This window comes from Motacilla alba, chromosome 6 (assembly GCF_015832195.1).
Source record: "Motacilla alba alba isolate MOTALB_02 chromosome 6, Motacilla_alba_V1.0_pri, whole genome shotgun sequence".
In the NCBI taxonomy this organism is placed as follows: domain Eukaryota; kingdom Metazoa; phylum Chordata; class Aves; order Passeriformes; family Motacillidae; genus Motacilla; species Motacilla alba.
Genome location: NC_052021.1, coordinates 30962265 through 30989397, shown reverse-complemented (window position 1 = coordinate 30989397; position 27133 = coordinate 30962265). Strand labels below are relative to the sequence as shown.

At 39.5% G+C, this 27133-nt stretch overlaps 1 protein-coding gene across 1 annotated transcript in view; it reads right to left on the bottom strand.

Annotated features, from left to right (window-relative positions):
• Positions 1-1253: 1253 nt before the first annotated feature.
• The window catches only part of PLPP4 (phospholipid phosphatase 4), a 47175-nt gene continuing 21295 nt past the window's right edge, over positions 1254-27133 (bottom strand). Inside the window, exons 4-8 of the mRNA XM_038141042.1 lie at positions 26183-26246; positions 24916-25040; positions 9548-9718; positions 4030-4218; positions 1254-2706 (exon numbers count right to left, since the gene is read on the bottom strand). Coding sequence (XP_037996970.1) covers positions 2696-2706; positions 4030-4218; positions 9548-9718; positions 24916-25040; positions 26183-26246 — 560 coding nt within the window. The 3' untranslated portion in view covers positions 1254-2695. The remainder of the gene's footprint in view (positions 2707-4029; positions 4219-9547; positions 9719-24915; positions 25041-26182; positions 26247-27133) is intronic.

Sequence of the window (27133 nt, the reverse complement as noted above, 5' to 3'; positions counted from 1 at the left end):
AGGCCCAAAGTTTGGACCAGTTTGAATGCTGTTTTTTTTTTGGTTTTGGTGGGGGTTTTTTTTGGTTTTTTTTTTTAATTTCTGCAAGTTTCAGCAAAAATCCTGTAGCATCTGCAAAAAGGATCTCAGTTAATTCAGTGCATTTGGAGTTACCTACCCAGTCTTGTCATTTTAATTTTATATATATTGAGCAAATTTTAATTTAATGGCAAAATGATAATGCTTTTTCTCAGCTCAGAGCAAGCTCCCGAGCAGGGAGTAATTTGCACACCTGTAGAACAGGAGTTCTCTGTATAATGAACTGAATTAAATTGGGTGCATCCCAGTGGAAACTTCTAATTTACTTTTAGCCTCTTAGGACAGCAATGTAGGCAGTCTGCTTATCAGATGAGTATGGAGTGTACTCTGGGATGGCAGGTGAGACTATTTATTTTGTAAAGATGAGTAAGAGTAATAAGAAATTTGATTTCAACTGTCCAACAACATGGCCTTGTTTAGCAACTTTAAGAAAAAAAACCCATGTGAAGGCTTTATTTCACCTCCAGGATGTGATCTGCTCAGTGATCTAGAGCAGTTCTCCCAAGGTCACTAGAATTTTAGTACCACAAAACAAAAATTTGGCTTTTTAATAGGTTTGGGTTTTTTTCCCCTCCCAATCCACAGCCAAGTCTTTTTGCCATGGATAGAAAGAAGGAAAATGAGGTTCTCTTTTCACATTAAATGGAAATAATTTGTTCTATGCACAGGGAAAAAAAATAGAGGGTCAAATTAGAAACAGTAACAAAGTCTGAATGAATCAGCACAAATGCTCTATTCCTAACCCAGAGCCTGAGATCTGCAGTCCCTCTGGGGACATTCTGCTGGTGGCCACTCTCATGGTTTCAGGATACCCCTGCTGTGTTTGATTTGATATTGTCCTCCTGTTCTAACCTCGTTTGTTATTCAATATGGCACGTGCAGTGTTATTTGGGATATGGAATGGGACCAAGGGAAGGGACCTGTTGGGTTTAGCTGGGTAATGATTGCAGAATTGCAGCCTTGCAGTCTCACACTGTACCTTTGCCTGGAGGAAAGCTGAAGAGCATTATTTTGGTTAAAGGAGGGAAGCTGTTCCATTTTAATAGCATCAGTAATGACTTTTAATAACACTGTTTCTTTAGGGCTTCCTTTTTGTGTGATGCTCTACATGGTTTATTAGCAAGAATAACTTGCTAAATTACATTCTTCTCAAAGAAAATGATAGCACACAGATGTACAAACCCACATTCATGTGTTGTTTTATTGGTGCATTACAACATTACATTTCCTTCACATTGAGAAAGCATGAGATTAAAATACATTGATCCACAAAAATGCCTTCCCTACGCTGACTTTGCACTGCTGATTGCGGCACCTGCAGATCCCTCCACAAGTTTCATTCCATTAAGTCTTTCATAATTTTAATTACACTTTAATCAGACCTTTTACATTGTCTCCTTTATGACTCTCCATTTAATTATTCCCATTAAAATGTGTTATTCTTTACTGCTTTTCTGAGGTCACCAATTACTCCTGCAATTTCAGTTTTTGTGCTGTATTACAGCTCATGTTCCAATCCTTTAGCAGCCACTACTCACTTGAGGGCTGGAAGAGCTTTTCCTCATCCCAAAGACAGCCTGCCTGTATCCAAAGCCATTCAAATACTGAGAATGTGTACAGCACTATTAAAAGGCCCCACTCCATTTTGAGAATAAGCCAGATCTATATAAAAACATGCAAAATGCTCTATGCATCAGTATTAAACTTCTAATTTTGATTGAAGATTTATTCTTTTTTTAACATTTGCATATAACCTGGAAGACTAGGGTTCCTGCTGAAAGAAAAGCTAAGTCTTACCCTGGCTCTGAGGCTCTCAGTAATCCTCCCACATGAAGTAATAGAAAACTATATTTGTTACAGAATTCTGTAGGATGGTTTAAAACTTTGTAGGAAGATTAAACCTCCATTGAACTCTGTGGATTTCTAGAATAAGATCTCAACCACACCAGAGGAGTGCTCTTTCAAATCCAGCGTAAATGCCAAGTAGTTTTGCTTTGCTGATGCTGGTATTGTGAATTACTGTATATTCACCAGGAAAACCACAGCTAATTCAACTGTCTCTGGGGTAGAGCTCGGGTAGAGCTCAGAATTCTGTAAGTGAAACATCCTCCCTCTGGCTCAGTTAAACTGCACCAGCTTTGCAAGGCCTGATTTCTACAGAACCTCCCGGGTTCACTCCTGTTACCTTCTGTTCCTTAATGTCACTTCCTATTTATAGCCTTTTCCAAATATTCCATAAATTTATACACAGCAAGGTTGCATCCTCTTGTACACAGTTATTAGCTTTATTTTTAAGGGGACCCTAATTTACTTGCTTTTTATAAAAATTCAAGTGTTGCCAATCAGGAAGCAGCTCTTTAAAAAAAAATAAAATCTACAAAGCTTAGCTTTGAGGAAAGTAAATGACAAGCCTTACATAAAGACACTGAGCTGTTTGAATCACAAAATGTCTACGAGGCTGATGCATATTCCAACAGGAACACAGAAATTATAATCATGGCAGCAGTCTCCTCCAGTCTGAAGCACCGTAATTGTGGTCGTTGATCAACATCATCTTGATTGCTCCAAGAAATGTTCAACTGCCAGGCTGTGGTCTGGAATATTTTGCCTGCATTTTTCACAGGATACCTAAGGAGAAAAAACCTGGAATCTGACATTCTGCCATCCAAAGGTACATCATCTCACAGGAATGTGATGCATACTGCATAGTGCATATGTAACAAACAGAATCCTACTGATAATAAATTAACTTAGGTCACGCTCTTGTCAATCTTCTCCACACCGACAGTGGTTTGATTCAGGTGAGTTCCAATTCAGGCACCAAGCCAACCTTGGCAAGCACCACGCCCAAGAGCATGGTGAGCTGAAAATGTGGGATGGGGTTGGTGGAAAACTGTCTCCAGCCTTCCTGTGGATATGTTACAGTGCTGGAAACCACCACAAGCATTCATGGTTGTGCGCCCAAAGTCACGAATGAGAATCTTTGCATTTCCTCAGGTCAGCCATGCTGCAGTGAGTCACTACACAAGAATGAACATGGCACAACGAGATCCACAGAAAACTTTGTGTTTCTTTATCCTCCCAGTTCTAGGGGGCTTTAAACATCTGTTTGAAAGACTTCAGCTTGTTAAATGCAATGGGTGTTCTTTCCTTTCGAATTTGTTTTGATGGCAAACACTGCAAGAGTTCTCAAAAATTGCTGATGGTGCAACACCAAGTTTCTAATCCATCCTGTGTGTTGTTGGTTGGCAATTTTAACAGCATGGAGTTTCTTGAATGTGAGAATCATCCTGTGGAACTACTAATGCACAAGGCTGGGCTCTCACAAGCCCTTCACCAGCCACACCTTTTGCCCTCTTAGTCATTAGTAGCTCAGAACGACCTTGGCAAAACTTGACAATTAATACAAAGTTTCACCAGCATGTGGAGATTTTTGTTAATGTCAGAAGGCAGCAAGATAAACATAAGGATGATGCCCTAAATTATCAAATTACAGATGTTGAACACCTGATGAAAAGTGCTCTGTGTACTCGCCACCCATCGAAATAAATGAGTGCTGAAGATGACCAGAAGTTTGTAGAAGATACTCAATACTTCAGAAAATCTGTTTCCAGATCTAGTATATGCTCAACCACATCTCAAAATTAGTCTCTTAACCATTCTCCACACAAGATTCTTTTTAATAATGTTCTTCCCCTTTCCCTTGACTAGTTCTACCTGCTTGCAGTAGACTGAAAACAGATAATTCAGCAAGTCAGTATGAACTGAAAATTTAACTTTAAAAGTATGATGGTATCACGGCATTAAAAACAAAATATTTAAATTCCCTTTATAAAAAGGAAAGAAACAAAAGAAAAATGCACACTAAGAACCACTGTTAAGAGACCAGTTTGGAGGAAATGTGAGAAGGCTAAAAGTTCATTCTGCACATTCCTCAAAGTCATACGGGACCTTCAGTTATTCCCTCCAGAGGCAGCCCAGTAGCATTGTCTGCTGTGGGTCTCTCTTCTTTCTTCACTGAGTTCTGATCCAGCAGGCTAACATAAGATTTGTGACAGGCTGTATTGCCCAAAGGAGGGTAGTGCTGTCTGTAGCAAATATAAGCAAAAATGAGGCCAATGACCCCTCCAACGAAAGCATCTGCAGGAAAAAAGCAACAAAACCAGAAGCATGTTACAAGGGGAAGGGCAGCCAGGAGTGAAAACTGCAAATAAAAGACTTTTGGTTGATGTAAAAGTGTTTAACACAGAAAATGTGAATTTTGAATTTTCCTAAAGAATTTAGAACCAAATACCACAATCACACTGGACACATAAAATCCATCCTTGGGGACTTGTGTAATATTTTGAACACCCAAACTGTAGATGGTTGGCTCAGTTTTGGCAGATGAACACTGGGAATAGAATGGCCTCCACGGGGCATCAGACATTCCTGATGTTCCAGATCACAGCTGACCACTTGTGGGTGGGCGACCCGTGGATCTTCACCCATTTAAAAAAGCAGACTGCCAAGAACAGCCTCAAGCTGGATGAATTCTTACCAAAAGCATCTGAAAGGTCAGACTAAGCATGCCTGTTAACTGATTTAACACCTCTTGACTATCTTTCTTTGATGTTTTTTACTATCCCATACTCCTATCAGAAAGTAAAGTAAGGTAAGTAAGGCTGAGATATTTGCAGCTCTCACACTTAGGCAATTTAAAATTTTCTGTAGAGGATTCCTTCTGTTTCTGGTTATTAAAATAACCACAAAATACTCACCTCACTAAAATACTCACCTCATCTTGTGCTTCATTTACAAGCAACAAGAGAAAAATTTCACTGGACATACACACTCTGTGAAAGCCTCAGATTTAACATGAAGAATAATGAAGTGAGGCAAAGGCACTGGTTAAAATATGATCTGACAACACATTTTATTTTAACAAGACTGATTCAGCACCACATCATCTGTGTGTATCTGTGTTTCCATTATTTTTATTAAAAAAACCCAAAGTGTAATAAAAATGGTGAATCATTGAGTTTACTGGCGTAGAAGGGTAAATCAATACAAATTGTTTTTGTCTAAAGTCCTTAAATACAGATTAATTACCCTGGTTTGGCATTGTTATTTTTATTAGAACAATGTGGTTCAATTTTCAATGCATAATAGATGGTTTGTAATCATCAGAGGAGTGAGGTGCCTTTTATCAGGAATGGCTGGGGCAAGAAAACCTGAAAAATTTGATAGTGAGGTGGATAAATTGAAGAAATGTGACTGTAAGTCACATTTGAGGAACAGGACTACCTGGAATGACCCAGGAGATGCCTTCTAATCCTATGTTCTCTTCCTTCACACAAAAGGACATGATTAATCTATCACAAATTAATGAAACGGGCTCAAACAGGAATTTAAAAGGTGATTGTGTGCAGACAGTAACTTATCCTACCCCCACTGGAAGCTGACTGATTTCATCAGCCTGGCTCTACCAAACTATAATGGCATTAAAGGTACTGAGGGCAAGAATTTTCATGGTACAGCATCAATCAACTTGTAAAAAACTTAGTTATTGTGACAAGATTAATCTTCTATAAACCTGTGTTGGGTGCAATTCTCAGATTATCCTCCTTTAACTGAGTAGTGTTCCAGCTGCTTTTGTATTTTGCTTAACACTCAGGTCAAGCCTATGACTATTTAAATTACTATTTTTAATCATGGAGAAACACCAGATTTTTGCCAGTCCTCTTTAAGTTCCCTGGGATTTTAAGGCTTGCTGAAAACTTGCCCAGGTAATTTCTTTCAAAACCTTTACACAAATTTTGCAACTCTGGACCTCAGCTTGGGCACCACAATGATACAAATTCACTACGTGATTTATGCCAAAGGTGTCTGTCTTACTGACCTTGCTTGACTGGGGTGAATAAGCAAAAACACAGGCAGCTTTTTTAACTCCTGTTTTTGAAAAAAAAGGTTCTGTCTTTTGTTTGATTTCATGGTAGAAGTAACTCTCCTTTTTTCCCCTTCGTCCATAAAGAAAATGAATATTCTTTCATTCTCAGTATTTAACTTTACCTTCTTCCACACAAAATTCTCCCTTTTTCCCATGAGAAAATTAACATTTTCACATTTAGAAGCCTATACAGGGAATATATATCTATAATATATAAATTATATATAATATATCATCTGTTATATGATATATAACATATTATATATCTATAATATATATTAAATATAAATAGAAATAGAAATATAAGGATAAATATAAATATAAATAATATAAATATAGATATGGAACTGATATTTTCAAGAATTCAGGATTCACAGGAAAATATCCTAATATTCACTAATACCAATACTAAGGCCTTGAATATCACTCTCTCCAGCCAAATTGAATGGAGCTCATAAAGTTCTCATGACATTGATGTTGTAAGCACATTCAATGGATTTTTAATAGAGGCACACTCCATCTTTCACCTGCTCTGTGCTAAGTCTTGGACTCAAAACTAATGGTCCTTCTTCACTTCCCACAGCATAATAAAGGCTCCATCACCAAGCCACCATACATGATTTACTACAATTAGCTGCCTCTGCTGAGCAGAAAAGCCAAGGCCTGAGGTTCTGGGCTGTGCCCAGAGTGAGCCAGTGTCCCCCTTGGGGGCACAGCTCTTTCAGGGGAAAGCAGAGGTCACCTGCAGGATAATGTCTGCCAGCACTGCTCTTGGGAAGAGATGGGTTGGTGTTGCAGTAAGGTAGAAAAATCCTCAAGCAAAGCTTTATAAAATCAGGCCTGCTCTCCTAGAATCAGTGGCTGGGCTTGTCAAAGCCAGCATTTTGCAAGTTCCCGTGTGAAAGCAATCCTGTTGGGAGCAATTTGTCAACATAACAAGCTAGTCCTGGGGAAAAAATAACTTGCACCTGCATAAACTCTTTTTACACAGTTAGAAAAATGAAAACTATCTTTCACAACCAACTTTCCTACATGTAGACACTGAGGGTTTGAGTGACCAATCAATGCAGAATAACAACTTGTTACTAACCAATAAAGGTGACTGGCAAGAAAGCTCCTAACCAGAGTCCCACACAAAGTCTGTAAAACTGCATAAAAATGGAATATGTGAATAAAGAATGGGCCTTTTCCAGCATGAAGAAAATGGAGTCCCGTGTAATTTATTCCCGTAAGTTTGCAGCTCCATCTCCTTAAAATTCAAAGGCAGAATAGGAGCAGCTGTGATGAGCTGAGTCCCAGCCCCTGGGCTCAGTGTTCCTCCACTGTGTACAAAGCACACCACCATCACCTGCTTCACCTTTCAGCCCATCAATAATTCTGGCAAGGGACAGTTCACACTGCAAACACCTGTTCCAAACTCGAGAGCAGATCTGTACTCTCCACATTTCTTCCCACTCCTCCTTTTCTCTTTAACAGGGAGCTCAGGCCAAGTGCCCAGTGTTTTGTGTGCCTCCTGCCAGCCTGGAGAGGCAGCACCTCTGGCTCAGCAGGTTTGTGCTGGAGGCTCTCTCCAGCCCCAGCGTCACTGAGAGAAGGAGAAATGGGTCCTGAAACAAGACAAGGCCCTGCTGGAATCCAGGAGGCTTCTCAGAGAAGATGTCAAGGCTAATGGCTGGTGATTAGACAGCTGCAGGAGCACAGCAGGGTGAGGGAAAACGTGGCTGAGATTGGTTCTGCTGCTGGGAGAGATGAGAGGGTGCTCAGGGGGACAGAGCAATGCAGCAATGAATTGAAATTATATGAGGAACCAACAGAATGCTGTCTTTGTGCTGGGATTTTGGGCCAGGTTTTGGTGGCAGAGGGAGCTGTAGGGGTGGCTTCTGTGAGAATCTTCTCCATGTGCAACAGAGCCAGCACCAAGCAGCTCCAGGATGGGTCTGTCACTGGTGAAGGCTGGGCACAGCAGGGATATGGGAGCACCTCTGGAATAACAGATGTAAAAAAATGGAAAAAAAAATCTGGACAACTGAAATAGCAGCTGGAGAGAGGAGTGAGAATATGTGAGAGAAACAGCCCTGCTGACACCCAGGTCAGTGAGGAAGTAGGGCCAGGAGCTGCTTCAGGCACCGTGACAGCAGCTGCTGAGTGATCTCTCCTTCAGCTTATCTCAACTCAGGAACCTTTCACTGCATTTTCGCTCATCCTTCCAGCTGAGGAGAAGAGTGACAGACCTGGTGTCCAGCCAGGGTCAACCCTCCACAGCGCTGGAAAACAGGAAACAGCATGGAACCAGTGTGGAACTGAAATTTCAGGTAATTGAAAGAAACACTCAGGACCTTGAGGGGAGTTCAATTTGCAAGGCCAGCAGTACAGTCCTAGCAATACCACAGAAAGCCAAGGTGACCTAGATAACAGCATCAGAAATAACATGCATGGTATTTCTTATAGGAATACAGGGAAAAATAGGGGGAAAGCAATTACAGGCTGGTTTACCTAGCAGAAGAATGAGTAAAAGCAAGGAAGCCACAGAGGTGGCCATAAAGAAGGCGAAGAAATGGAAAAAGAAATAATTGATGGCAGGGTTTTCTGAATTGTCACACGAGTGTGTAATTGATAAATAGCACAACCTTCCCCATTATTTACAGAATTTTGAAGGACTCTGAGACAAGAGTGACAGATGCAGCGACCTGATGGGTGTTGCACTCCAGAAGTGCCTGCTGTGAGGGAGGAGAGGATGCTGTGGCAGAGGCCTGAAGCTCTGAAGGTCAGTGCTAGCTAATCCAACCTTGCCAGAAAGCCCCAGCATTAATCCAGCAGCAAGGAAAATCTATAGCACACCATGGTGTTTTAACTCACACCATGTACTGAAACAGAAAAAAATCAAAGAAATATGTCACTGTGTTCTTCTAAACCTCTTCTAAACCTCCTGATGTTTATATTTTTGTAATAGAGTTTCTCACGCAGTTTTCATATAAATAATAATTGTTTTAAATTCCTTTCTAGAAGAAAAGAGAATTGATAAACTGTTAGTTTGACCAGTGTAGTTAAAAAAGTAGCATTTTCATCTTCCAATCCATAATCACTTATAAATATCAGAGTTCAGAAATAAACTACCTACCCCTTTTTTACCTTAAACATCTCTGTTGTAATACGACACGAAAAGACGACACGGACACTGCTGCTCTCCAGGTGAACAAAAAGAGGGACCTTTATTTTCTGACTCCAACATTTACAGTTTTCCAAAAGTGACAATGGATTGGAGGGTGACAGTGCCACCTCTCCAATGACACTGGACAGACTAAGAGTCCATCAGTTCTCTCCTCCTCCATGAAAGAATGCAAAACATAAGTTGTTTACAGAACTGTGTGTGAGAAAGTTTGTTACAAGAATGCAAACATCAGAAGGCTTAGCAAAGTCTTAGAAAATCAGGGTGACACATCTCAAAGCGCGAGTGTCGTTCATTCTGTGTCGCATTACAACAGAAATACGTGGCCAACAAAGGAAAAAAGAGTAGGACAAAAGGGCATGTCCATGTCTGACCTTGCCAGTGGTGTTTGTAGTCACACATCCGTGACAGGGCGATCATCATGGCACAGTAGAGGGGCAGGATTGCTGCACAGAGCCTCCAGCTCTTCCCTCGGCCGCTCTCCGTGAAGCAGTGCAGCTTTCCAGCCAGGTAGAAGGTGGTGAAGCCAAGGCCTGAAAATGCAACTGATAAAGCAAAGCACATCACTACAGTGAACTGCAATTAGTGCTGGTTTGGTTTAGTTGGTTTGTTTGTTTCTTTGTTTTTAATTAAAGCAGCCATGATCTTGCAAACTTTAAAAAAATCACATTTTTGGGGAAGAGAATGAGAAAAGCCATTCTCCAACAAGATCCATGACATACATGTATTCTCCACATCAGTGTGTTACCTATGGAGCAATGTAAGCAATCAGCCAAAGGAACACTCAGAAGTAATCTCATTTTTTTCTAATATATACACTCAGCTATCACATAATCTGACATGTCTGCAAACACTGTGTTGCCTCTAGACATTCACTTTTCCCATAGAAATTTAAATTTGTTCTTCCTTCAGCAATTTACCTTTTTCCTCTGGGGGAAAGGAACATCAGATACTAAATTAAACATTTAAGCAAATTTTTAACTGGAGTCACAAAAGCTTTTTCGTGCTTCAACCTTCAGCACATCTTTCCTGATTTTAGACCTATTCTAAAACGTCGAGGTTCAAAGCAGGAAAGGATTCAGACAGTTTGCACTGTAATTGAATTACATTTAAATGAGATTTTTAGGTTCCATCACCCAGTTTCTACAGAACATGCACAAGCGGCAGTGACAAGAGAACTCAGGCACCAAGTTTCTGCACTGAACTTCTTTCCTGTTGCAGCTTTTACCCCTTCCAGAGAGACACTGGACAGGGAAAGGACTTGTTCACATCACTGGAATGCAAACATGCAATGTTTGCATCATTTCATCTTCCAGATGAGTAAATGGAGTGATCAAAATGAAATCTGTCTCGGATATGCAACATCAAATGCAATCCTGAAGCAAAAACTTTCCCACTCCAAAAATATGTTTGTCTTCATTTTTCTATTTTTCACCTCCGGTCATTATTTTTTAGGTGAACTGAAATCTGAAGGCAGCATTCCCAGGCAGAAAAATCAATTGCTTTGTGGTTTCATTTTCAGGCAATCTACAGTGCCCAGCAATTTAGAGGACTTAAAGGAATATTGCCCAAACTATAAAGTAGGTATTCAGTTCACACAGACCCATATTTAGGATTACTACCATTTACCAGGCAATTTTACCAGCAATCGTCAGCATGGTGCACAGCAGCAGCAGATTTAGCTAAAAGGACTTCAGAGAGAAGCTGGTGATATTTTAAAAAGACTATTTCCCCCAAATTTGTGGAGTTCTTTTCAGGGTCTGCCACCTTTCCAGAATAAGGTGCTCATGGAAGAACATGGAAGTTCAGCAGGATCTGTATTTGTAACAAACACAAAGGCTGATCTTGCCTTAGGTGGTGGATGTGCTCCTCTAACTAAAAGGCAGAAAGAAGAGAGTCACAAACACTCCTCTAGGGAACCCACACCTAATATAAGAGGGAAAAGAAATACATAATACTCTAATGATATATTAATATATAAAACTAATATTGAGTCTGTGGGACTACCGTTGTGCAGAGAAGCCTTACACTGCAGAATTTCAGGTTGACTTCCCTTACCCTGGAGTGTGCAAATCCAGAAAGAGCTGCTTGACCCAACAGTCCCAGTGCATGCAGAGTCAGCAGCAAAACCCATGGAATTTACAGCCAAATGCTCTGGGATGTGGGATTTCCATTATAAAAGTAACTGCAGAACTCAAGACAGCTCAATTGCTGTGCACCCCGTGCCGGCAGCTTTGCCTGATGGCTCTGTTTTGAAGAAGTCAGTCAAGAACATAAAGAAAAACAATTCACTCTTCAAGAATCCTGGGCCTAAAGGTGATATTTACACTGAGGAATTGGTCCATCAGTAGAAGTTATTTGAGCACTTTTTCCCCCACCAGCTGGAGTCAATACATCACTGCAGCACGAAGGAAATGCAAATACACACATGCCCTGAAGGGTCACACCCTGCCTACTCTCCTAGTAAAAATTATAAAGACAGATCCCAAAGATTCAGCAGAGCAATACAAAACCACTTCTAAGCTGCCTTCTTCCAGAAAATAAATCAACCTCTTTTCATACAAAGAAGGAAAAAGCAATATAAAATGCCAACCAGCCCTTTTTGGAGACATTGGTGTAAATGAACAGAAGAAAATCAGTCTGATTTAATTTAAAGCAACATTAACACAAGAAATATGTTGATACAAATTCTAGACACAAAAAAATGATTTTAAATGTAAGAGGAGAAAGGAATGAGGAAATGAGATATTTTTACCAATTGGTGTAGCTAAGTCAAATCAAAATGCTGATGCCACAAGTTGCTGAACTCAGGAAAAACTCTCGGGAGACAAGCCACAGGTTCTGTCACGGCTTGTTAAAATGCTTTAAAATGCATTATCATTATTTGAATAAATAAAAATACGATAGCCTCAATTTTTCAGTTTGTTTCTATGATGTTCTTTTTAAAAAATGAGTTTAGAAGGAATAAGGAGGATGACAGCATCTGACACCTGATTCCCTCCAGACAGGGAATTTAGGTGAGCTGAAAAACCTGTAGAGACCAAACCAATTACCAAGCTGAAAGGCATAAGGTGAGAAACTGTAAACAAGAATCTGATCTAAAGCACCCCAAATAAATTATTCATTTAAAAATGTAATTACTTTTGTGAGTGTTTTTCTGAAATTTAAACTACCCCAGGAGGATCTTCAGCCTCTCAAGTTTTAATGGATGCTTTGCTAAGCACACAATAAATGACTTTTTTTACATTAAGCAGTTTTTGAACTAAAGAAAACCCCTCAACTTACTTCAATGACATCAAATTACAAAACAACTATCTGAATGGCCTTCATAAGGATCAGATAAAATGATCCATCCCTTTGTCTGCAATGGTTTATTTTTGCAGTGATTACTGTGCATTTCCCAAGTGCAAACACAGACTATTCATCACTGGAATTGCTTGGCAGCCTACTGAGGAATTCCAGCAGCTAGGGCTACTGCTGAATGTTTTCAGTTTCACACTGTTCAAAGACTGAAATATTTATCTTTCTTGAAGGAAAAAGTATGATACCAAATGAGTGCATAAATTTTAATGCTGAAATTCAATTCAAAGAGCATTTTATAGAAGTACAATTCCCAAAGAATGTTATGAGCTTATTATCACAAAATATTTTTAAATTCTTTTTTCCAAGTGGGACAGTCAATCACCTTCCCTTTGGCTTAGCTTTATTAATTTCTTTTCACAGAGGAAGACAGTTCAGCAGAAGTAACATGAAAAGCACATCACAAAATACAAATGTATGCAGGGACTTGGGAAACAAAAAAGAGATGTTGGAGACACAGACATGTTAGAACAAAAATAGACTTATATTATCTGAAAAGCAAGGGCATTAGTCATTAGATTGTTTTTGCACCACTGTCACAGTGAATTCTTATGAACTTTTTTGGGTTTTTTGGGTGACATGTTTTTTTATGTACCTTTCCAGATACCTCATCTCACCTGAAATTCCTAAGGTGGCCTCAGGATGCATCTCATTGCCACCAAAAATTGAGAACTAAGTTTTGATTAGTTCAGTTCATGACACCTTTTACAAAAGTCCTAAAAGCAACCTGCTCCACAGCCTACTTTTCCATTTCTGTGGGTAGAAACCTTGAAAAGAATCCCCCTTCTCTGAGAACATAGTAAAGAGAAGTTAAACCAGCTCAGATCCTGGAGTTACTTTTAATAATTTCTCTTTTTTAGCACAGCCTAGGCACAAGCCTTAGATCACTGCCTCTCCAGCTCTAATACAAATTATGGCCATGGGGGCATTTATGAGATATTTAACAACAAATAATTCCTACCAAGAGCAATTTTTTCTTTTCCAGGTCAACACTGGGAGATAGCGAATTCCAACCAACGGATCAGTTTTTCTGTGATTACATTATCAGTAACATCCTGGATAAGGATCACATCCTGCTCAACCTCTTGTCATGCATCACTCATTCAGGGATGTGCACATAATTTAAAATTGTGCAAACAATTTAAAAATTGTTTGAAGGAAATTGGCCCAAGATTAGCATGTAAAATACAGCTGGAAGACAGGCTGAAGAGTTTCTCCATGGATAGAAATTTTTTACAGTGGAGGATCAGAATGTTTCTGTCAGACTCATGGTCAGCAGTGCCAAGGAGTTTACTGGAATATATCAGTTTTAATACTGCAAATAACCTCCTTAAATACTTCAAAAAGGAACGGTGGAAACCCCAGGACTGTGCCCAGCCTGAGCAGGAAGGGTTATACAGAAAATCACTGCTTCTCTTTTCATGGTGTGACACGCAGCAGGAACAGGGGAATGTTATTTATTCCTGCAACACTGCAAAGCAATGCAGCCTGATCTATCCACCACCTGCAAAAGGGACTTTTAATTTGACTTTTATGGAGAGAAGTAGAGTTTGGAGAGGGGGAAGGCAAATGACTTTGACCCTTTTTCACCCTCACTTTCAAAGGGCCAGGACACCAAGGAGGAGGCGGCTGCACAGCAGGATTGTACTGTCACTGAATTCACTGGGCTCCAAACCTGCCACAAACTCTCTTGAGAGAGACTTTTAAATAACTCTTGGGAAAATCAGGGACTGGAAAACTGGGTATCTTGACTCCCAATTCAGTCTACAATGAAGTCTGCTAGCTGAAGAGAGCAAAACTAGAATTGCTCTCTGTTATGAAGTACATGGTAGATTTGGGATTAATACCTTTAAACATACAAAGAAAAGGGATAAAATATACTTTTTCAAAGTGCTGAATAACTGAGTTGTTCAGCATGAAGAAGAGAAGGCTCAAGGGCAACCTGGTCCAGCGGGAGGTGTCCCTGTCCATGGCAGGGGGTGGAACTGGATGATCTTTAAGGTCCCTTCCAACCCAAAACCCACAGTGCCCCTACATCCTTCGTGTAAAATAAATTCAGAGTAAATAAAAAAAAATTAATAACAATATTATTAATTATATTATATATAATAACAAATAAATAATAATAATGAAATACATTCAGTTGGCCATGTAGGATAAATCCCAGTGAGGAAACACTGTTCTGCACCTCCAGGATTCCTGTATTAAAAACTCACTTTTTTTTTGTTATTCAGAAAAAAGGAATATCTTTTTGTGGCACACACATAATCTGAACCTCAAACAGGCTCAAAAGAGTTGATTTATAATTAAGGCTGGAAAACTGAACATTAAGGAGCTCATTTCCCAAGCCCCTCATGAATTCCAACAGTGCTTGTTGTTGAGTATTCACAGGTAATTATGTCAGAGAAGAGGTAGAAACATTAAACATAACCATTCCTGAGTGTACTCAGAGTTTGAATTAAGAAGCCAATAAACCCCACAGGACTTTTTTTTTTTTTTTTTTGCTTGCATATCTAAGAAATCCTTTTCATATTTCCCTGGATTCTTTTATGAAAGGCTGAAATATTTCAGTGAGACAGTGCCATACAGCTGTTAATTAAGAGATTTATCTTGAAAATAGGGGAGTAGCAGCAATTACTGCCAAAAACCTGTGGCTTGTAACTCATTTGTTACTTAAAATGTTCATTTTCAAGTGAAGGAAATGATTATCCTCCATGAAATTGCTAGCTAAAGATAATTAACAGTTCAAATTTAGATACCCAACTATAATTACAAGTACTGAGGTAATATTTTATATAAAATTATCACAGGATAGCAAACATTTCTATTGAAATTCAATAATTTCTTCATTCTGAAGCACATAAATCACTTTAATTTTTCAAACAAATGGGTGTCTTTTAACGTGTAAAAATATTTTTGTTCTTACAGCTGACTAATTTTAATTATTTAGTGGAAAAGGGGAGGGGGAGCCACGTGTCCTTTCATTCTAATGACATCATATTTCCCAGTCACCGTTTTCTTTGCAGTGGCACAGCAAGAAACCCCACAAATGCTGTGTTAATTTTATTAGTGCTTCACCAGGCAAGTCTAGAGCATGAATGATACCATCATCTTTAATATCTCTGATGAATACAGTGGCAAACACTGAGTGGAGCAGTCAATTGTGAAGAGATAGAGACAATAAAATATTAACAGGCAGCCAGTCACCAGCAAAGGGCTGGGATGTTCTGAGAGTTGTTGCAGAGTCTTTACCTGGCTAAGAAGAGAATCCACACCCAGGCTGCTGTCACAGAATTTATAACTGGCTAAGAGAAACAAAAAAACAAGAGATTTATCTCTTTGTCTCTCAAAACTGAGGAGGGGGACTAGATAGAAGCCTAATTTAGGAGTAATCCTGAGAGTGCTTTCAGCCCAAATCAGCAGAGCCCAGCTGGGGGGAATGGGACATATCCAAGCCAAAGCAGCACTGAGCCAGCTATCAGGACTACAGCTGTTAGAGGCAAATTCCCATTTCCAAGGAATACCATGGAACAACACGCAGGATTAAGGTCCGACCCATGGATATTCACATCCAAATTATTCTCCTGCTCCTCATATTTAGCTGCTACCTATCCCCAGTCCAGCTGCAAGAGGCATTTCTGCATGCAGTGATGTTTTGCATTGAGGTTCCAGCCTCCTTGCCATAAACTATACCACAAAGTGAGATCAAATCCTACTGTTCGACAGCATAAATATCTTTTAAACATTGCCTATTAACTTTTTTGATATTTACACCAACTAGTCATTCGATTTGTTTAGACAGGATCTTCCTGTGTTCATCCACACAAATTCACTGATTTCAAGCAAGTAAAGAAGGCAGACAGAGCAGGGAACGTGGAGAATAGAACAGAAAAGGGAAGAATATTTCAGTTGGAAGGGACCAACAAATATCATTTATGCCTACTGCCTGACCACTGCAGGGCTGAAAAAGCAAAAAAAATTCTATTAAATTTTAAATAAATTTAATGTTAATTTTTAAATGAATTAATATTAGTTAATTATTTTAAAATTATTGTATAATTTTTAAAAGTACCAAAAGCTAAAGCAAAATTTTAAGAGCAGTGTCCAAATGCCTCTTAAACAGTGACAGGCTTGGGAAACACTGCCCAGCTCCCCGGGAAGCCTCTTCCAGTGCTGGACCACCCCCATGGTAAAGAGATTATTCTGATGTTGAGTCTGAACCTCCCTTGCCACAGCTTTGAATCATTCCCCCGTGTCCTGTCACTGGATCCCAGGGTGAAGGGATCAGCAAAGACAGGTTCATTAAAATAGCTTATCATATGGTAGAGAACTTCTTGCATGACTAAGCAAGTAATGTTTTAAATATTTAGTGATATTTAAATATTTTTAAATAGACTTAGTACAACTCAGCAGTCATACTAAATCATATTTAGACCCAAGTGTCTGTGGAAATGCTCTGATAGCCTAAACATTGGGTCAGTCGTTCTGATTTCTGTTTTCTGATTAATTCCCTCAGTAAAATCACCCAGAGATTTCTTCCTTTCCCCCCACCTCCCCTGCGAGTGATTTTTTAATAAATACTTCCCATGCTATTTCATCCACAAATCCAACTTGCATTGCCTTCCAACATGGTTAGAAACCCTCAACACAATCACTCTCCAAAAGCTCCCAGCTGCTAACAAAAAATGTAGGAACCAGACGGAGAGACTTCCAAATCCATTTTCTTAATTCAGGTTGAAACAAAGGAAAATTGAAAGTCTCAAAAAAACCTCAAAAAAACCCCACCAGACAAATCATTAGTTTTCAACAAAGCAATATTACTTTTGAAAATATTTTGCATAAAAAATTGTCATGTAGGTTTTGTTTGAGGAAACACTGATGTCATTATTTGCTCAGTCTTCTGCAGAAGGAAGGGGAAACAAATTACCTGCAATAACTCGAGTTTTGTATGTGGAACTGACAGCATTAGCAAAATCCAAATGAGGCTATTGCAGGTGCTTTTTTATTTCTTTCTGGCATAAATAGTATACTTGATTTCCTGCATTTATCTCGTAGCTTTTATCTCAAGAGCCTTTTAATATCCCCTTGCTTTCAAGAGACCTAAATTAATGTTTTTAGAAAATGTTATGACTGAGATTTCTGCTGTTTGATAAATCAGTCAGCCACCTCTAAAGGAAGCTGCCTGGCATTTTAAGTTTATCATTCAATTTCAAGGGTTTTATTGAGGTTTTTTTCTTTTGCTTATAGCAGATTTGTAGTTGGTACTCCTGATTTTAATGAAATTATTCTGAATTCATTAGAATTCAGTCTGCATTAGAAGAACATGATCTTGTGTGAGCCAGGTCTATCCCTTCTGCTGCTCAAAGGGGATTTGAGCGTGCAAGAAGGATTTGGAGACTGATCACAACTAATTCTTTTAGGGTGGAAAAGGTGAGTGCTCAGTGGGGAGTTTTAAAGTCCTCATGGACACAGAATATTTGGGTTTACTTGCAAGTAGCTCTAATACAGGTAGAACACTCTCCTGCATATTCTGATTTATGTGCTGCAATGGCAGTTTCAAGGAATCTCAATATTTGCCAGCCCTGTAGTGAGATTTCTTCCTTAAAGATGGTCAGAAAGTGATGTGCCAGCCTCCCCTGAGTTCACAGCCTTCCAATCTCAAACCAAACCTGTGCTTTCTGACCCATTTCCCTCCAGAGAAGAGCTGTCACCACAGTTCACAGATGGAAATTGATCTTGAGATCTCTGGTGTGACTCAGAGAACTTAGAGCAGAAAAGGTCAGGCAGAAGAGCAATGGTCTTTACTTTAGATACAGCTGAAATCTCCAGCAGCACAACAAAGCCTTCCGCAGCCTGTGAAACCAATACCCTAACCTAAGCTTACAAAATCTGCCTAAAGTTAGGCAAAAAGAAAGGAAGAATTAGACTGAAAGGTTTTTAAGCTCCTTTCCTGCATGATGAAAGCAAACTGAACAGATAGACTAACCAAGAAACAGCAACAGAACAACCCAGAACCAGCAGCAGCTGCTGGGAAAACTGGTTTATTGCAGCTAAGATCACAGATTTACTTACACTTGCAGCTCACTTTTTTAACTTCAGCTTTTTCCATATTTCCATTCTGTCTGAAAATGTAAACTACAGCTCCAAAGGCAAAGGAAATAATTTTCTTCTTGACTTCTAAAGGGCTATTACTTTCTCAAACACATCAAGACACCTTCGTTCATCAAGGAGGTAATTAAAAAGCATATGACAACACAAGGCACTGCTACTGTCCCCACAGCCTCAGACTGCATTCTTCACTTCAGATTTCTGATTGAATTCTCTGGTTTCTTCAGCGATATTCAACAGTAATCTCTACAAACCTCTTTCAGCAATATAATAAAAAGAAGAAAAACAAAAACACCCACACGAGAAATGAAAGCTCTTGCACAGCTCTGAGTTAACATTCATTCTGTAAATAAAATTGAGATGCTACCACAAAATCATTTCTTCAAAGCTCTGGTTTTTTCCTTGCAAAAAGGAATCTCTAGACTCAATAAAGGTCTTTATTAAAAAAGGACACAATTTAGCCAGAAGTCAACTTTTCAAACTAATTTAAGTAACTAAATTGCAGATAGAAAAATAAAAATCATGAGTGTTTTATTTATTTTGCTGCTGATAGAGCAATTTTGTACAGGATATATTAATTTTTAATTGATTCTATTTCCATAAATCCATCCAATCCAATTGATATTGTAAGCCATCTCTGCAGCCACTATGTTAAAATGGTTAATTTTTAGCAAGTTTGGCTTCCAGTCAGTTGATGGGATCATTCTCTCAGGGATCAATATCCAGCAGGAATCTCCTGAAGTCCAACACAGGGAAATTCAAATTCCTGGACTGGGGGCAGAACATCCCAGCCCTGCTGGGTGGCAGCCAGTACAAGGTGAACTGGCACCAACTGAAGCCCAGGAAATTGCATTTAAATATAACAAACAACATTTTCACTGAGTGGTCGGGCACTGGACCAGCTTCCCTGTGAGACAGGTTGTGGAATCTCCACATTAAATCAAAACTCCGCTGGGAATCATCCTCTGGAACCTTCTCACCCTGACCCTGCTGTGTTGTGGCTGGAACTGCACAATTTCCAGAGGCACCTTTACCCCCAGAGTTCTGTAAATCCAACTATAAGTTAATATAAACCAGACTAGCAGGGGATTATTCATTTTTTGTCACAGCAGACACATCAGTTTCAGGATGTCTCTGTGGGTTCTGGTGGCCACCATGGGTTCCATCTCCCCCTGACCACCAACACTCAGCAGCACAAGCCCCAAGGAGTTTGAATTAACCTCTCACCAAGCCACTATTTTTGCTTCACTGGAAAGGTATCAAAACCAGTTTCATGCAACATCCTCTAATCTAATTCCTTAGCTGAAAAACACAGCTTCAATAGTTCTGGCCAATTCAGAAATAACACATTTAAAAATAGTCACTAAATAAAGCTGAAGCCAAAACTGGCAACTGCAATTTGCTTGCAAATGTTTTGAGCAGAGTAAGAGCCTAAAGGGAGTTATATCATGAAGAATTAATCACTTCCTCTAAGAAAGCAAACAGGGTCAAGAATCTGGCATTAAATTCACAGAGGATTTTTTGGTGTTTCTAAATAAATTGTGTTGTGTTACTATTATTTACCCGTATTTGCTTGTACAAGGACTCCATTACTACAATCACAGCAGCATATGGGACATCTCCCTGTCTAGGGTTTCATTTTTCCTTTTAAGATAAACAGCCCATTTTACTGAACAATATTTGAAGCAAGCCTGTGATGCTGATTTGCTATTTACTGTTCTGATAAGCAACCTATGAACATAAACACTTCAGATGCAGCCATGAAGTTGTCCTGGTTTTGGCAATAAATCAAGACTCATTTATTATCTATTTTAACATCAACCCATACCACTTTTGCAATGCTTCTGTTTGCTGCTGGTGGCCTTTCCTCAATTATACAGGTGAAATCTGGATCAAAGATTCAGTGAGATTGCAATTGTCTTTATTCCTTTGATTTAGAGCTCTGTATCCAAAACTTGGTATCACCAACTTGGAAAGATGATCTGGATTCATATTTTAAGCCAAAATTCATTTCAGACAGCAACTGGAAAATGACATGGACAAAACCCAGCTCATAAAATTTTGTAGAACCAGTTTATATTTGTGCCATTACCAGGATATAAAGTGAAAAGAGAATTTGCCCCTTTATTTCCCCCCTCCTTCCAGCCACCTGGCTGGTGATGTGGCAACATCAGAGGAAATTTCTTGCTCATATTCTTCTGCCCTCCTCTGAGACTCTTTAGAGGTCCCAGGGCATGGCAACAATTTTTAAGCTGCAGCTCATGAACCCTACATGCTTTCAGAAATGTAAGCTCTCATATGGAAAACAGGCTCCGTATTCCTGTCACCTTAATTAAACATGCTCTTGACATGTGGTCAAGCAGAATCAGCCTTCCATGTTCATGAAAAAACCCTGGTGGCTTCCAGGCTGAACGTGTTCCCTGAAATAAACTAAGATATATTCTCCAAACAAAGATATTTACCCAATTATAGCAATTATAACCAATTATAGCTAACTGCAATTTAAGAATAATACATGAATTCGAAAGCTGGCATTCTCTCTCATGACCCCATGGCAATAATACAAATTCTAAATTCAGTCACCAAAATAGACTCAGACCTCCCTGTCCACACAAATACCAGACAATGAAATGCTGACTCCTCGTAGCCAGTATAAAGACTGACACATTGTGAAATCTTCCTTGGGCTGGCAAATACATAAAGCTACTCAAAGTTACAAAAACCAGCTAATTAAATGAACCCTACTGATTTCTTTTCCATTTTTAATTACTGCCTATCTGGCCTACCTGGAATTGCTTCACTGGATACAACCTGGATTTACAAGCATTTCTTTCCCATGCACATTGATTTTTAGATAAATAACACTCCAGGACTTGTAAGCTCCTATCTTGTTTGTGGAGAGATTTTGTCAGTCTGACAAAAATGTTAAAATGACATCAGACATTAGATGAAAAGGAAGAAATCGATTACATAAAGCTGTCTATCCATCCCATTAGTACAATGTGTGCCTGCAAATTCAGTGATCTTTTCAGGTCCCAGTTGTGCACATGGCTGTTCAATTAAACGTTCTGTGTTCATTCACCTTAATTTTCCTCTTGCATGTGTTGCATGCAGTTAAATTCTCTTTATCCACACATCACGCTTTTCATCAACTGGCATGCTGGGTAATCATTGCCAATAAAAGGTTTTCTGCTGATTTCTGCACAATTTGTTCTGTTTTTTTGGTGTTTTTTTTTTTTTTTCATTGAATGCACTCAGTCATTCTGTCTGTATGTCCATGCATCTGGTTGTTCATTTTTCATCTGTAGGTTGCTGCTGCTGTCACCATTTTTGCAAGCAGGGAAAAACACATCTGAAGAGGTGGGGATGCCATGAGGTCTCTCCAGAGCAGGCTTCCCAAAGGTCCTCTGCAAGAAAACTCTTCAGAAGGCACAGAGGAAGGGCACAGGCAGGAAAAAATGCTGCATTTATGATCTTTAAACATTACTGCTTTGATGAAGTATGGGCACAGAGAGGCTGCGTGGCTCCATCACAGGTGCTAGCTTTAAATTAGCATTAAATTGCCAATGGATTATAAAACCATGGAAATGCTAAATACAGAATAAGCAAATGTATACTTTGGAGATATTTTGGGTGTCAGAATAGCAAGGTTTTTTGGGTGTCAGAATAGCAAGGTTTGTGCCACTCAGCAGCACCTCTGAGCTACTGGACACAGGCAGGAGTCTGGGCTCCTACAGCCAAAGGTCCACCCCCTCTCACAAGACTGGCAGCACACTGGAAAAGAAGCAAAATGGGTTCCAAACAATCCAAAAGATCCAGAGATGCCTTTGATCCAGTGGAATGTGCAAGTTCCTTTTTGGCTTTATGCCACACATTTTTCTTCTTTTATGACATGCACTCCCTGGTCCAGGAAGGTGAAGCCAAGGAAATCATCTGTGCTCCAAGAAAGGAGAACTCTCCTTCAGAGCACAAGTTGGCTCTGAGAGTGGCAACAGGTTGTTCACAACATTTTTATGGAGTAAGCAAGGTCAGGCCAGGCCATCTGGGAGTGCCAGTGCTGTCACTCTTGACACACGTCCCTGCATTTTACGCTCTTCCAGCTCCCCATTTACAGCACCACGGATTTTCTTGTTAAAGGCCTCGTCTTGTATGGATGAAGTTTTAGATTCTGGGATAACAAAGCTTGTGATTGACAGCCTATCCTAGAAATGCCTTAAGAAAAACTGTTTTGAAGATGAGAATGGTTCTTGACTGAAGCTTCTAACCCCTCTTTATGAGCTGCCTGGCAGCTTTTACTTGGGATTTATTTTCCCCACGGGTCCAAGTGAAGTAGGAAATAACAAACTGTAGTGGGCTACTTACAACCATCATACCAAGAGAGGTACTATGGTTTATGTCAACTCTCATCCTCACCACTTACATTTCTGCAGTCATGAAATAGAAAAAATAATCCCCCAAACACTAACAGAAACAAAATAACCAACCAAACAACCCTTTTTGGTGCTGTTTCATGAATTTCACAACACACAGTGAAGGAATGACAGAAATCTGAAGAGTGGAACTCCTTCAATTTACCTCGTAACAATCTTGAGCTGAAAGAAGGGAGAAAGGTGCCAAGGAAAAATTTTGGACTGAGATTATGGAAGGAAAGTTCATAAATACTCACACCTTAAGAAGACAGGAAGGACAGTTTTTAAAACTGAGCTAAGAAAATGGAAAATTATAGCACAATTTGCAAACATGAATCATTATAACCCAAACATCCTCATTGCTCCATAAGTGTAGGAAAGCAGTATAGTGGTGTGCTTCCCATAATACTTACTTGGTTTCCACTCTTTATACTACTGGGAATGAAGTAACAGCAAGAAACTAAATTTGTGATCACAACTATAAGCTGTTCTTGATAAAACTGACAGTTTTGGTTATGGAAATAATTTTGCTGCAGAGAGGAAGGGCTAGCATTGTATGATTGTCAAATTAAATGCTTTCCTTCTCCATTATGAGACTAAAATATGTATGGATTTTTAAGGCTTGTCAGAGACTTAGATATTATAACATCAGGCTTCAAACAGCTAAGTAGTTCAAGCAGCTGCAGAATTGCCTCACTCTAACATACACTTACCAAGTGATAAAAATTACTGAATATATAATATCTCTTATCACATTTTAATAAAAGTCTTTGTGGTGGGAAATACAGTCAACTCAGCCACACGCTAATCTTATGTCAGTGATGGAGAAAACTGCTCTCATAATTCGGATCTAAATACTCTGGGACATCATTCTGCTCCAATAAATTAGGTGTGAGCTGCAGCACCATAACTCAGAGCTTATACAACCAGTGCCAGGTAAAAGGAAAATCCCAGGACTCCTCCTGTGGCTGGTCCCCTGGCTTGGAACTAAAGTTTATAACACACCCACAGACATCTAATACTCTCTTATTTATTTCTGTGACTCAAACAAGAAAGTAGGAGCAAAATCAGCTCACAATTTCATTCATCTCCTCACCCAACTTGTTTGCAATATATACTTCTGTACAATTAGGCAATTTGAAGTTACCACTTTCAAAAAAAACTCCATAGATACGACTTGCTGGTTCTCAATTGGCAGTTCTTAGAAACAGAACAGCTGAAAGCAGCAAACATTACCGGCCAAAAAATCCCAAAGAAGCTTACAGTAATCAAGTTATTTTACAGATGAAAAGAAGTTTTATCAGATATGATATAAAACATAGAAAGCTAGAAATCAGCTTCTCAAGACAGAGAAAGGAACCTTTAGGAACATCTGAGTTAGTAAAACTAATTAAATGAGGTAGATGAATTCTCAAAAAGCCACCTAAACATCTGTCAGGATTCAGCACAAACTAGGGGTACCTGATCAAACCACGAGACCTAGACTGAGGACCACCTCAAAGCCAAAAGATGAGTGACTGTACTGTCCTACAGAACAAAATAAATATTTACTATCAGACAAAGGTCTGCACTGGGGAACAGATGCTCCTCAGAATCACAGTGTTCTGGAACCTTGAATATGCTTCACTCCCCTGACAGTCCTGCTGGGACTCTGAATGATCTCAGGTGGTTCCCAAGATGAGAAAGGGTCACAAGCTCACAATTTTATTTCCAGAAGGAAATTTCTGGCTTTCTGAAAGTCAGAAATTCAGACTCCTCCAGCAAAAATCAGGTTCACGATCCAGAAGAAGAAGAGCAACCCCAAACCAGCCTTTTGTAAAAGGACAGCCTTTTACAAAAGAGGCACTATGTTTAAGTGAACTTACAGGAAGAGTGGATGCTTGGAAAGCTTTTTCTGCCTTCAGAGACCAGGTCTGGATCACCTGTGCAGTGCATTTCAGAGTTCATTACTCCATCTGGAAAGCAGCGGTAAAAGAAATCGGGACGCGGTCTACAAAAAACACCATGGATATTAAAAATACAAAAGCTGTAGTAACAAATAAACCTCACAGTGGTTATTACATTTACCGCTTATCACACACATGCAGGTTACGCTCGCCTAGAGTGATCAGTTTTGCACAAAGTGGAATGACTCCCAAATTTTTTCAGGTCTCGCCAAAGCACCCAGCTCAGAACGTCCAAAAAACAGCCACCAAAATCCAAACCAGCCTTGATGCTGACTGTCTCAGTGCATGGAGCAAACCTCTGAGCTTCTCCTGACCCTGCTGTGAGCTGGGCCTGTAGGTTTGGCTGGTATCACACTGATCCTGAGCCAATGAACCACATGGAGAAGAAAAGTGAATGATCACAGCTTCAGAGAGAAGCTGACAGCAAAATACTTGGCTTGGAGTGCAGGATAAATGAGCTTATTCCTGCCTAAAGAAGTGGGTGTATTCTTAATTATTTTAAAAGCACCCATCAAATAAAAGTGCCAAGTGCCATTACTGTCAGGGCACCAGTCCTGCAGCAGAGAGAGTTCATCAAAAACCAAACACTAATATTTCTTCCTCAATGCACTGGACTCTAAAACAGTGTATAAATTCAAGTCAGATGCGTATTTTTCAGCTGAAATTATTTAAAATTTTGATAAAGAGACAAAAAATACCTAAAACATCTTTTCTGAGCCCTTCATTCAAAATAATGCTTCCCTAAAGAAATGTTCTACCTAGGAATCAATTTACTGCTTAGCTCCCAGGTTTGTTTTGCTGTGGATGTTGATGTCACCTGGACACAGAACATGCTTCTCACAAAATGAACTGATTCCTATTTAATCAGACAAGGGGCACTGGCATCCGAGCTCCCACATGCTGTGACTCTCCCCTCCCGTGCTGCTGATTTAATGAACTGATTTCAGCTCCCCCCACTCCTCCCAAAGCCCTCTCTTGTCTGCCAGTGAGGCAAACAAGCAGCAGAACACAGAGCATGGATTCGGGCCACAGTGGGGTGTCACCTAATGAAGTTGTACAGCACCTGCACCAGGCCAAGGACAGCTCTGGAACAGCAGCTCTCTATTTATCGGCATTTGTTGCAGCTGTCAGTCTGTCTCCATTCCTCTCAAGTTAAACCCATCATTTAGAACATGACAGGACTTACCTTCCCACTATTAATTTAATAGTATTTGTGCAGACACCGTTCAGGGCTAGAGCCAAGGAAACAGCTACAAAACACAATGAACAGAGAGAACAATAATAACCTAAGCACCAAGCAATAAACTGCAGCCTTACAGCATTTGATTTACAGACTTAAACCATTACTGGACTGAAAAGTGAATGATCTTTTTTTTTCAGCCTACTGTTTTTCTTGTTAGCCAGACTAAGGACAGACCTCAGAGCATTGTAACAATCACGACTTGCTTTGTTCTTATTTCCCTACACAAAGCCAGTTTTCCTACCATGCCATTTGCATGGGCATAAGTCAATAAAGGGGAAAAAATCATAGAATGAAGTACTGTGGGTTTGCAATTTTTGAGTTTTGTAATTTACCAGATTAAACTCTCATGCTCTTTACGTCAAACAGAATCCCTGCATAGACCAATACCCAAGATATATAGATATATCTACACACACACACGTGTGTATATATATGTGTGTGTGTGTGTGTGTGTGATGCAATTAAACACTTCACTTTCAGGCTAAAGCATTGCCTTTTGGCCAAAACTACACCTGTATGACTTTATTTCTCTTTCAAAAGGATTTGGATGTTTTGATTAAATATTGCAGTGTTTTCCCCTTACGTTTTCTCCCATGATTAACAATTTTTTCTGATTAAATTGGAGAAGAAGAAGGAACTGTCACACTAGGTCAGAATTAATCATCTCTTCTATTTGTGCTGGCATGGCAAGTCCCCAGACTTTCCAAAGAACCTCATCTCAAGCCTGTGGAGATCTTTGCCTTGATTTCACTGCACTTGGATCCTGCACATACACACATTTCAGATTAAAAATTATTTAATTTTGCAGTCCACACCACAGCTCCCTGTTGCAAACCAGGAGCCAATGAATTTTATTTCCCATCAGAAAAAAAAAAATTATCAGGCAAATGTCTG